This window comes from Sardina pilchardus, chromosome 3 (genome assembly GCF_963854185.1).
Source record: "Sardina pilchardus chromosome 3, fSarPil1.1, whole genome shotgun sequence".
Lineage (NCBI taxonomy): Eukaryota > Metazoa > Chordata > Actinopteri > Clupeiformes > Clupeidae > Sardina > Sardina pilchardus.
The window spans coordinates 12,960,414-12,972,913 of record NC_084996.1 but is presented as its reverse complement, the minus strand read 5'-3'; the positions used below and the strand labels follow the sequence as shown (position 1 = coordinate 12,972,913).

Sequence of the window (12,500 nt, the reverse complement as noted above, 5' to 3'; positions counted from 1 at the left end):
CAATTAGGGTGGCATTAGAGCAGCCTGGAACGAGACGGCGGGTCCACGAGGGACCCAGAGCCCCTTCGCATGTTCCTCTGGTCACCTTGAGGGACCCAGAGCCCCTTCACATGTTCCTCTGGTCACCTTGAGGGACCCAGAGCCCCTTCGCATGTTCCTCTGGTCACCTTGAGGGACCCAGAGCCCCTTCACATGTTCCTCTGGTCACCTTGAGGGACCCAGAGCCCCTTCACATGTTCCTCTGGTCACCTTGAGGGACCCAGAGCCCCTTCACATGTTCCTCTGGTCACCTTGAGGGACCCAGAGCCCCTTCACATGTTCCTCTGGTCACCTTGAGGGACCCAGAGCCCCTTCGCATGTTCCTATGGTCACCTTGTCTCTGTAGGCTCCCTGTAGTGCGCCTCTTATATGTTATATAACTTCAGACAGTCTTCAGATGAAGCACAGGGACAGTGAAGCGTTCAAAGTGTCCTCGGAACCTTCCAGAACACACTCCGAGCACCAGGTGTGGAAAAGGTGAGATGTTATGCAAGACACATCACTGCGTCGCAGTGCTGCCTGACCTGAGGTCCGCTTCAGGCTTTTAAAAGGCTTTGGCTGGCATTGGACTGACCCTGGACCAGTCGGCATGCCGATGAGGACCCAGGGGAGAAGAAGGGGGGAGGGGACCGTCCACCTGGGGAGCCGTTCGGCCGCCTGTCACGACCCGTGTTTTGTTTGTTGCTCTTTCCCCTCAGAGCTTGTCCAGGGCGCGGCGCGGCATCACAGCAATTCCAGCTTGTAGCATCTGCTGCGGGCAGCTTGCAAATTAATTTATTATTTTGTTTATTTTTTCGGCTCCTAGCAGAAGGCCACATTCTGGCCTCGGGGCTGCTGGAGAACATTCACAGACACACACACACACACACTCACACACACACAGAGAGACACTTGTGTGTCTGCTGTCTCGATCCCTCTCTCTCTCTCTCTCTCTCTCTTACACAATCTCCATCTGAGCATCCATCTGAGTCTCTGAGAGCTTACCTAACCGGCCGATTCTGTTTTTTACCTCGCAGCCATTTGCGAGCCACGCTTCGGGTCTGCAGTGGACACTAAATGTGTCGCACAGTGCACTGATTTGTGTCGTCCATTGCCGCGTTATGCTTGAACGGCGTGCTGTGGTGTTGTGTTGCGTTGCATTTGCGTTGTGTTTGCATTTCCAGTAGCTCCTCTTTCATAACGCCGCTGCTGAAGCTCAGCTGAAGTGGACGGATGCACTAGTGGTTATTTTCACTCTCTAACATTAGCACAGGGAGAGAGAGAGAGAGCGAGAGAGAGAGAGCGCTGCTATGGCAACCTGCTCCCTCCGCATGTATGCAAGACGGCATGTGGGTCACGGCAGAGACTCGCGCGTCACCGGTGGACTGTTTTCATCGCTGCCCTGTGTGTGTGTGTGTGTGTGTGTATACCCTGCCCTTGTGCCTGAATGCAGTCCCTCCACGTCCCTGTATTACCTGGGAGGTCAGGAGCCTGCGCACCTCTGACGCTGTTCTAACACTCACACGATGAACTTGACTCTAAATGCACCAGGAAGGAAAATAACAAGTTTTGACTTCTTCTGTTTTGTTTATATCAGTGGGAATATGTTTATGCTGGGAAGATTTCTTAACCATTTGGCAGAGTTGAAGGCAAGTTTGGAATGAATGGTTGAATTGGCCCACTCTACCTGTCTCTTTACACCCTTGACGCACCGAAAAGACTTCCAGACACTTCCAGAAATCAGGCTCTCAACCTGGCTGTTGTACACGTAGAAGGGTTTGTGTCTACTGAGAGACAACTAATGTTTCCCAATCATAATCATGGGGCTTTCGAGGGGTGTGTGTGTGTGTGTGTGTGTGTGTGTGTGTGTGTGTGTGTGCGTGTGTGTGTGTGTGTGTGTGTGTGTGTGTGTGTGTGTGTGTGTGTGTGTGTGTGTGTGGACAGTGCGAGGCACTGGTGCATGTGTGCGAGGTTCTGACATACACACCGGGCCGGTGATGTTTAGTTTGTTTAGTTTAGTTTGTTTATTCATGCTAAAAATACAAAACAATACAAGAGCACAATACAACACAATGCAAACATCCAACAACAAGACAACAAGAAGCATGAAACGGTTTTCCCTAAGAAGCAAGAAATGCTTATAACGGGAACCCATAGGCACCCCCCCCCCCCCCTCCCCACACACACACACACACACACACACACACTCACACATACTGTACACACACACTGTACAGACACACAAACACCGATACCCTCACACACCACCAATGAGAATCAAGTGTAGGAAGATAACAGCCTCTGCTTAACATTTTTTTTGAAAGCCAAGAAGGACTGGGACATTTTTATAAAGCCTTCAAGCTTGTTCCATATCTGTGGTCCCCTGGAAACAATGCTAAGGCTAGTGCTCTTCAGTGCTTCTTACTTTACCAGTTATCATATGTTTATTCCTGGTGTGGTATGTGTGCAGTGGACGAGAGATTGGTATAAGCTCACATAGGCGGGGGTTCATGTTATGTACTACCTGATACATAGCACAGGCGTTGTGATAGATATTGATTTCAGGGATCTTGAGGAGACCATATGAGTAGAACAGTGAAGCTGTAGGAGCATTGTAGTTTGACCAGGATATTGCACGTATAATTTTTTTCTGAAGAGACTGTAACTTTAAAAGATGACTAGGAAATGTATTGCACCAGATGAAATTGCAGTAGGTGATGTGGGGCTCAAACAGGGATTTATAAAGTGTAAGGAGCGCTGAGAGTGGGAGAAAATGTCTTGCTTTGAAAAATAGTCCAACATATTTAGAAAGTTTATTCAATAGTTGGTCAATGTGTCTTTTGAAAGTAATAAATTCATCAATTTCTACACCCAAAAATTTAGTTGATTTTACTCTTTCAATGGGTTGACCATTGATAGAGAGACAGAGATTTTCCACATTATTTGTATTTTTTGTGGAACGAAATACAATATAGTTTGTTTTATTGATATTTAATGATAATTTATTACACTTAAACCAAGTGTCCACTTTCAACAACTCCTTGTTTGCAGTTTCCTGCAACATAGGAAGATTTTTGTGAGACAGGATTAAGTTGGTATCATCTGCAAATAACACTTTATAAAATGCATCAGAAGCATAGACTAAGTCATTGATATAAAGAATGAACATAAGAGGCCCGAGAATGGAACCCTGGGGGACCCCAAGACTAACAGTTTTCTGTACTGATGTATGGTCATTTATAAGTACAAACTGCTCTCTATTCTGGAGGTAGCTTTTGAACCATCTCCATGCTGTGCCTCTGATCCCATAGTGCTGCAGCTTACTAAGTAAGATATTGAAATCAATGGTATCGAATGCTTTGGATAGATCCAAAAATATCCCAATAGCCTGTTTGTTGTTATCAATGGCATGATAGATGTTTTCTAAGAGATCAAGAAGCGCCATGCAGGTTGTGCTTTGTTTCTTAAAGCCATACTGAGAGGGGACAAGTATGTTATATTTCTCTAAGTAGCCACTCAACCTCTTGTGCACTACCTTTTCAAATACCTTAGATAGTGTAGGCAGGATTGATATGGGTCTATAGTTGTTTATGTTATTTTTGTCTCCTGATTTATAAATTGGAATGATTCTTGCTGTTTTTGCAAGCTTCGGTACACTCCCATTTGACAGGGAAAGGTTCACACAGTAAGTGAGTGGCTCTATGATTGTATTCATTATAGCCTTAAGGATCATACTACTAATTCCATCAGCTCCAGCTGTTTTTGAGCTTTTCATGTTCCCAATGATCGTACGAATTTCGTTATGATCTGTTGGGCGCATAAAGAATGAGTTGGAATACTCCCCATATAGATAATGAGTAAAGGACGCTCCCTGGGGTGGAAAAATGTTGCTAGCTAGCTTCTCTCCGATGGAGGCAAAATGGTTAATGAACTGGTTTGCAAGTTCAATAGCATCTTGACCAGATGAGCTACCAATATCAGGGAGAACTGTATCTTTCTTGTCCCTACCGAGGGCTCTATTAAGGACCTGCCATGTTTTCTTAGAGTCACCCAGTGATTGTTTGAGGCAGTCAGTGTAATGATCTCTTTTACTTTTTCGGAGGATATGTGTGAGTTTGTTCCTGAATTTGGTGTAGTTATCCTTGTTTGTATCATTAGGGTTTTTTATGTAGCATTTGTAGAGTTTATTTTTGTGATTAATAGATTTTAGGATATCCTGTGTCAGCCATGGCTTATGGACTTTGATACTGCTTACAACCCTCTTTTCAGGGATGGTACAGTGCATAGAATCAGAAATGATATCAACAAGGGAGTTGTATGCAGAATCGGGGTCACTGGAATGATAAATAGTGTCCCAATTTTTATTTTGTAGGTGTTGACACAATTGGTTTAATGTTCTTTCATTTATGATTTTAACTTTTATTTTCTGGTTAGGAGTCGAATGTTTGGTCATTAAATCAACGGATAGCAGTACAGGAAAATGGTCGGCAATGTCCGAAATGATTACACCAGATGTTAAGCTCCTATTAGGAATGTTGGTTATAATGTTATCAATGATAGTCTTCGTATATTGAGTGACTCTAGTAAAGATGTTAATCCTAGGATAAAAGGCAAATGAGTGTAGGGTGTTAATGAAATCATTTTTTATCGTATCATTTTTTGCTATATCTATATTATAGTCTCCAAGTATGATGCACTCCATTTTGTTGCTATTTAAATGAAATAGGAGTTCTTCCAGTTTCAGCCTGAATAAGTTAAAATCTGAATCAGGGGGACGGTAGACCACTCCAATTGTATATTTTTTGGTACAACTAATTTTGATCTCAATGAATAATGAGTCTGAAAGACTGTCATCGATAATCAAATCCTCACACACTCTAACATTGAGCTTGGACCTCACGTAAAAACAGACACCACCTCCAATTTTATCTGATCTATTTTTGTTGATTAATCTGTATCCCTCAATATTTAAAGAGTCTATGTGTGATCTCTCATTCAGCCAAGTCTCACTACAGGCCACCACATCAAATCCACAGTCGGTAGTAGTCAGAAGGGAAACCAAGTCATCATGATGTTTATGCAAACTTCTAGTGTTAACATGGAGAAGAGAGAAATTATTTTTAATAAGAATATGTTTCACCTGGTCAGGAGAGTAGCTTGAGCAATCTAATCTCTCCACATAGTCAACACAAGGCTGGCTATGATCATTATTGTTCAACTGTTCAAATCCCATAGACTCACACACAAAGCACTGTACATTAGGGCTATGCAAGGTAGGGGTGACGGGTCAAGAGGAGGGACCATATGATCTTCTGCTGGGGATAGTGACCAGAAGGTAAAAGAGGCATTATAGAAGTCTAAGGCATGCACTAATGATGCAAGTTCCACAGTTAAGTTAACAGTTATGGGCAAATTCCATTCATAGTAGTAATGTAAGCAGTATGAGAGTCTTGGGCATTCAATGTCCATGAGTTTACTTCTCAAGCTTGCAATGACTTGTGCAGAGACTATGCCCACACAAATAAGCACAGCGCCATAGCACCTGCTCATCCCCCCACACTCAGACAATACATGCAAACACATGAAAGAGTAGTAGACAAGCACATTACATAAGGTCATGAAAAAATCCAAATTCCTTCCAATAACTCTAAAGTGGTAACTTCAGGAGTTTTCAAAACTGTCCGCAGAAATCATAGTGTTTTCTGGTACTTCTAATGCTGGATTGCTTGAGCTGTCGGACTATTTTCTCCTAGTGGGCTGTTCATCATCTCTGGTGTTGCACCCGCTTCAGTGTGCTGACATCACAGCTCGGGAATGAGCGAGTGAGTCCATCTCTGGCGCACACGCCCAGCTCGGGCCTGACCAGGGGAAGTCACAGCGAGACCGCTTCCCTCGTGTTTTCATAGCCTAAACCAGGGGGGGGGGGATCAGGATGTAGCAAGGCACGGGGACGCGCAAAACTCACTCAGGCCTGCTGTTTACATCTACCAGGGCCTGAAAGGGAATCTGCTCGCTGAGACCCCGGCCAGTTCATGAGGACTGTTTTCCTTAGTTCCCGAGCTCTTCCATCGATACTCGCGGATAACCCAAACAACCAAACAAAGTTGTCATCGCTTCGGCACGGGCTTTTGTTTCTAACAAATATTTAATCACGGTCACGGAGCGCATTCCTGGGCGCTTGGTAATTAATCGCTGGAGCACGGGTGAGATTCCCCCAGTGGCTTGTTGAGCTTGTTCTGCCTAAATAATTCAAGCCCTGCCCCTACGATGCTAATTGTTACTCTTGTTTTTTTTCATGCTTGTTCCAGGGCGGAAAAAACTGAAGTTCTCAGCGATGACCTTTTGCAGGTACAGACCATTTTTGCAGAGTTAATTGGGGATCTGTTCTGTGAATGCTTATTAGTGTTGTGTGGTGGAGGTTTATGTGTTTGTGCAGTGCATATACGTGTGTGTGTCTGTGTCTGTGTGTGTTTGTGTGTGTGTGTGTGTGTGTGTGTGTCTGTGTGTGTGTCTGTATGTGTGTGTGTGTGTGTGTGTGTGTGTGTGCGTGTGTGTGTGCGTGTGTGTGTGTGTGTGTGTGTGTGTTGATGCCAGTGCCAGTGCTTTCCGTGGCCACAGTAGACGCTGACCTGTGTGTCCGTGCTTCTGCAGGTGGAGAAGCGCTTGGACCTGGTCAAGCAGGTGTCCCACAGCACCCACAAGAAGCTCAACGCCTGTCTGCAGGGCCAGCAGGGGGCCGACGGGGAGAAGCGATCGGTCAAGTCCCCCGCGGTGAGTGCTCTCCTCTCGCCCGGCCCCTCCCTCAGTGATGCCATCCATGTGCTGTAGATGGATACATGTCACATATCTGTAGATGGACACATGTCACATGTACTGTAGATGGACACATGTCACATACAGTATCTGTAGATGGACACATGTCACATGTACTGTAGATGGACACATGTCAGATACTGTATCTATTCTCACTACTCCAGAGGCAGATTTTGTTATGTTAACAGTCATCTTGTTGAATTGTGTCCGTAATTCTGTTCATTGTCTCAGTAGTTTGGGAACATATCCATTTCTTTGCAAAAATGATTTTTCTATTTCAGTGGGACTCTTCAGCTGAATAAACATGTCATGTATGATCCTAGTGAGATATTAAAGCGTTGTCTGGCTCTGTCCTCAGAAAAAGCTTCCCCTGACCACCCTGGCCCAGTGTATGGTGGAGGGGGCCGCTGTTTTAGGGGACGACTCACTGCTGGGGTGAGTTCACACCTCCTGCCCTCTCTCACAGTCACACGCTTCTCTGTCAACATAAAGTAGGGCTTCGTCTCTTACTTACTGCCACTGTTCAGTAACTGTACCCGATTACAATAGGTCCTCCCTGTCTCATGGTGCGCTTTCTCTGATTGGATCAGTGCTCCCAAGAGACACTGTGCAAGAATAATGCAAATTCAAAATGTCTTTTATATAGCATGACATCTTATCTTGATCAAGCATGAACAAAGCGGAGCAACTCAGATTCTCTTATTTAAAAGCAAAGTAAACTCGTATTGCCTAGCCACAAGAATTCTGTATTCAGGATTCCCATGGGTCTAAAATCCTTGAATTTTTTTTTTATTTGAGAAATGATATCTAGTCTTTGAAAACAGACTTAAACAGGCATGGGCCATTGAAAGTGTATGAACTTACAGTATATTTCATGTTTAAAAAAAAAAAAAAAAAAATAGTCTGCCAGAACGGTTGCACTTGCACATCACCTTCAAAAAGTGTTAAGAATTGTTCACACATTCAAGCCTATCTCTGTACTTAGCTGCGAGTCTCTGTTAAGCCTGCTAATTCTCATTATAAAAATTCTCAGTGTTGTATCAGTAATTAACCTTGATCGTTGTCTCAAATTATGCTGTGCTGGGTACTTGAATGCCTGGAAAGCCCTTGAAAAGTCCTTGAATTTGAAGGCGTGGGAACCTTGTGTAGTGTAGCCCCCTTCGTGAAGACTAGTGCTACATAGATGTGGATATGGCTGCATGTAGCTCCTGTGTTGCATGGCAGTGATGCTGGGGTATCGTGTGTGTGTGTGTGTGTGTGTGTGCGTGTGTGCGTGTGTGCGTGCGTGCGTGCGTGCGTGCGTGCGTGCGTGCGTGCGTGCGTGCGTGCGTGCGTGCGTGCGTGCGTGCGTGCGTGCGTGCGTGCGTGCGTGCGTGCGTGCGTGTGTCCTACAGGAAGATGCTGAAGCTGTGTGGGGACACGGAGGAGCAGCTGGCCCAGGAGCTCATCCTGTTTGAGCTGGAGATCGAGAGAGACGTGGTGGAGCCTCTTTACGTGCTGGCCGAGGTGAACTCACACAGACAGACACAACACCTTAACTTTGTTACTTCCCCTAACAAAATGACACTCAATTGCAATGCCATATCCAACATGTGAGTTCCTTAGCTAAAAATTGTAAAGTTTATCTAATAAGATTTCATACTGGGTGCAAAGATGCATACAATTTAGCAATGGGAGTACTGTATCTCGTTGGGACATTGGTGATTGTGACAGAAGAAGTAGAAATAGTGGTGCAGTACATTTGAAACCCCAAAAGTATTCATCATGTCTGTAGTGATGCTGAAGTTCTGCTTGTTTTGCCTGCGCAGGTCGAAATTCCGAACATTCAGAAACAGCGGAAGCACTTAGCCAAGCTGGTGCTGGACATGGACTCTGCTCGGACGCGGTAAGAGCCTCGGTCACCTCGCAAACTCCCACTCTCCTGTCATCGCCGTTCATCATCCGTGCCCCTGACCGCTCACCCTTGCCCTGTCCTCTCCCCACCTGTAGGTGGCAGCAGTCCTCCAAGTCCTCCAGCCACCCCAGCAACCTGCAGACTGGCGGGGCCAAGTCTGACTCCCTCCGAGAGGAGATGGAGGAGACGGCCAATCGCATGGAGATTTGTAGGGTGAGAGAGCTGACGTAGCGGACCGTAGCGACGCACTGTAGTCAAGAAGTGTAAATCAACATAGCAACGTAGCAACATTATGTCACTGCTGTGGCTTTACTGGAAGGGTATGGCACTGTATATGCTGAGAACATGGACTTCAAAGACCATATTTACAGTTGTGTGTGTGTCTCTGTGTGTGTGTGTGTGTGTGTGTGTGGTAAATGATTGAATGTCTAATCGTGAACGAGAACACGGTCTCAAAGACGACACTTACAGTATGATTGAATGTGTGTGGATGGATGTGCAGCAAGTGGTTTTTGGCTGCGCGCCAGTTCAGCCCAGGCCCCTAGAGTGACATGCACAAGCACAGTCGAGTGAACACGCTCAACCACAAAGCAACAAACGACTGTAACTAAATCACTCAGCTCCTCCATCCTGTCTTCTTCTCTGTCTGTGTCTGTGTCTGTGTAGGATCAGCTGTCAGCAGACATGTACAACTTTGTGGCCAAAGAGATAGACTATGCAAACTACTTTCAGACGGTAAGTTCACCGTTTGCTCGACCGCATGTGACCGCTGCTCTCGTTCTCGTTACTGACGGTTACTCGTGACGCGGTAGTGTGTGCAGGATCGGACAGGTGTGTGTGTGTTTGTCCTCTGCGCAGCTCATCGAGGTTCAGGCTGAATACCACCGGAAGTCCTTGGAGATCCTACAGAGTGTGCTGCCCCAGATCAAAGCCCAACAGGGTGAGTGTGTGTGTTTGTGTGCGTGTGTGTGTGTGTGTGTGTGTGTGTGTGTGTGTGTGTGTGTGTGTGTGTGAGTGTGTGTGTGTGTGTGTGTGTGTGTGTGTGTGTGTGTGTGTGTGTGTGTGTGTGTGTGTGTTTGTGTGTTTGCGTGTGTGTGTGTGCGTGTTTGCGTGTGTGTGTGTGTGTGTGTGCGTGTGTGTGTGTGTGTGTGTGTGTGTGTGCGTGTGTGTGTGTGCGTTTGTGCTCGTCTGTACTGTATAATAAATCATCCGTTTGATCATTTGCCAGGAAGCTTTTCCACGTTCTTGCACAGTACACACCACACACTCACAGACTAGTTCCTCTGTAAACCTGTTCCCCTGCTGGCAGTGGTCCCGCCGCTCTGTTGTGTAACAGCGTGCGCTGTGTTGATTTGGCACAACAGAGGCGTGGATAGAGAAGCCGTCCTATGGGAAGCCACTGGAGGAGCACCTGACCCTGAGTGGACGAGAGATCGCCTTCCCCATCGAGGCCTGCGTCACCATGCTGCTGGAGTGTGGCATGCAGGAGGAGGTACAGCCAGCCACCTCGACTTACCTCCACCTAAACACCTCTACTCACCTCCACATAAACACTTCTCCTCACATCCACATAAACACTTCTCCTCACCTCCACCTAACACTTCTCCTCACCTCCACCTAAACATCTCTCCTCACCTCCACCTAAACACCTCTCCTCTCCTCACCTCCACCTAAACATCTCTCCTCACATCCACCTAAACATCACTCCTCACCTCCACCTAAACATCTCTCCTCACCTCCACCTAAACACCTCTCCTCACCTCCACCTAAACATCTCTCCTCACATCCACCTAAACATCACTCCTCACATCCACCTAAACATCTCTCCTCACCTCCACTTAAACACAGGACCAGAGCAGAGAGCTGTTCTCCTCACCTCCACCTAAACACTTCTCCTCACCTCCACCTAAACACTTCTCCTCACCTCCACATAAACATTTCTCCTCACCTCCACCTAAACACCTCTCCTCACATACACCTAAACATCTCTCCTCACCTCCACCTAAACACAGGACCAGAGCAGAGAGCTGCTGTTCTCCTCACCTCCACCTAAACACTTCTCTTGACCTCCACCTAAACACTTCTCCTCACCTCCACCTAAAAACTTCTCCTCACCGCCACCTAAACATTTCTCCTCACCTCCCCCTAAACACAGCACCAGAGCAGACTCTCCTCACCTCAGCAATGGTGCTAATAGTATTTGTAACATTCACATAATAAATCATAAGTCACCTTCTCTGAATGGCTGAAGTGTAATCTAAATCTAAATTTTATTAATTGACATTAATAAATATTGTATTCGTATTAATGAAATAATTTTTGTAAGTCAATATTGTTCTCAACTAAAACAACAAGTATGTCCCCAGCGTCTCATTTTATTCTTGGTTCTGTGAGGGTCTGTTCCAGGTGAAGCTAAGCTAAAGCTTAGCTAAAGCAACATATGATTAAGATGTGTGCTCCTAGCTTTAGCATATTTCCCAAGTCTTCCATTTCTGTCTTGGTTCAGGGTTTGTTCCGGGTGGCGCCCTCAGCATCCAAGCTGAAGAAGCTAAAGGCGTCGCTGGACTGCGGAGTGGTGGACGTTCCGGAGTATTCTGCTGACCCGCACGCCATAGCAGGTGGGCTGCCCACAACCACGCCCTACCCCTCACCCTCTGTACCGCCATGCTGATTATTATTTAATCGCCTCACGCCCCTCTCCAAAGAGCCTGGTCATCTCTGAAAGAGTAGAAGGGTGTAAGACTTGACCCTGGCTAGAGTCTCCATTAAACTCTGCCCTAGTTTGCTGGAGTCTAATGTTCCCCTGTGGGACTGAGCGCGCTCCTCTTCTCCTCCCCTCCCCTCCGACTGCACACGACTGGCGGCACATGCTGAAGTGAAACTGACAAGCGGACCAAAGCTTAGAGGCTGTGTGTGTGTGTGTGTGTGTGTGTGTGTGTGTGTGTGTGTGTGTGTGTGTGTGTGTGCACGCAAGTGGTTGTATATGCATATGCAAAATTGTGTGTGTGTGTGTGTGTGTGTGTGTGTGTGTGTGTGTGTGTGTGGCCAAAGCTCATCTCTCATCAACCAAAAACCAAACCTTCCCTTAGGCCCCATTGCATATATTCTGCCTGACAGCCTCTCTCTCTCTTCATTCTCCATCTCCCTCCCTTCCTCTCTCTCTCTCTCTCTCTCTCTCTCTCTGTATGTCTATCTCTGTGTCATTCTTTATCTCTGTTTCTCTCTCTCTCTCCCCCCATTCATCTCTCACAGGGGCTCTGAAATCATACCTCCGTGAACTCCCTGAACCTCTGATGACCTCTGAACTCTACGAGGAGTGGATCCAGGCCTCAAAGTAAGCAGGGAATTCCCCCACCCCACCACTCCACCACGCTGTACCTACCCCACCCCACTGTACCTACCCCACCCCACTCTCCTCTCCTCCTCCAACAGCCCCACCTTTCCCCCTCCCCCTCACGCCCGTTCCCCATCCCTATAAAAGCTCTCATGAATTAGGAAGCGGAGACTCTACCCTGATGTCCTCCGAGGAATGATTTTAAGTGCTTCTCTGACATGGATGCAGAATGGCGTGCCTCTCCACGGATGACTAAACTCTGCTCTCTCCTCCCCCCCGCCCCCCATCACATCCCACCCACCCATACGCCTCACCCATACTCAGCATTCAGGATATGGACAAAAGACTGCAAGCCCTGCTGACGGCCTGCGAGAAACTCCCCACAGACAATTTGAACAACTTCAGGTCAGCCTCGATTCAGCTCTTTTAACCCCCTGCTTT

At 46.6% G+C, this 12,500-nt stretch overlaps 1 protein-coding gene across 1 annotated transcript in view; it reads left to right on the top strand.

The window, feature by feature from the left end:
• The first annotated feature begins 6,743 nt into the window (after nt 1–6,743).
• Nucleotides 6,744–12,500, top strand: part of arhgap44a (Rho GTPase activating protein 44a) — an 18,511-nt gene continuing 12,754 nt past the window's right edge. Inside the window, exons 1-11 of the mRNA XM_062531931.1 lie at nt 6,744–6,789; nt 7,190–7,266; nt 8,226–8,337; nt 8,640–8,716; nt 8,821–8,938; nt 9,392–9,460; nt 9,584–9,665; nt 10,090–10,217; nt 11,232–11,343; nt 11,978–12,059; nt 12,384–12,464. Coding sequence (XP_062387915.1) covers nt 7,223–7,266; nt 8,226–8,337; nt 8,640–8,716; nt 8,821–8,938; nt 9,392–9,460; nt 9,584–9,665; nt 10,090–10,217; nt 11,232–11,343; nt 11,978–12,059; nt 12,384–12,464 — 905 coding nt within the window. The 5' untranslated portion in view covers nt 6,744–6,789; nt 7,190–7,222. The remainder of the gene's footprint in view (nt 6,790–7,189; nt 7,267–8,225; nt 8,338–8,639; nt 8,717–8,820; nt 8,939–9,391; nt 9,461–9,583; nt 9,666–10,089; nt 10,218–11,231; nt 11,344–11,977; nt 12,060–12,383; nt 12,465–12,500) is intronic.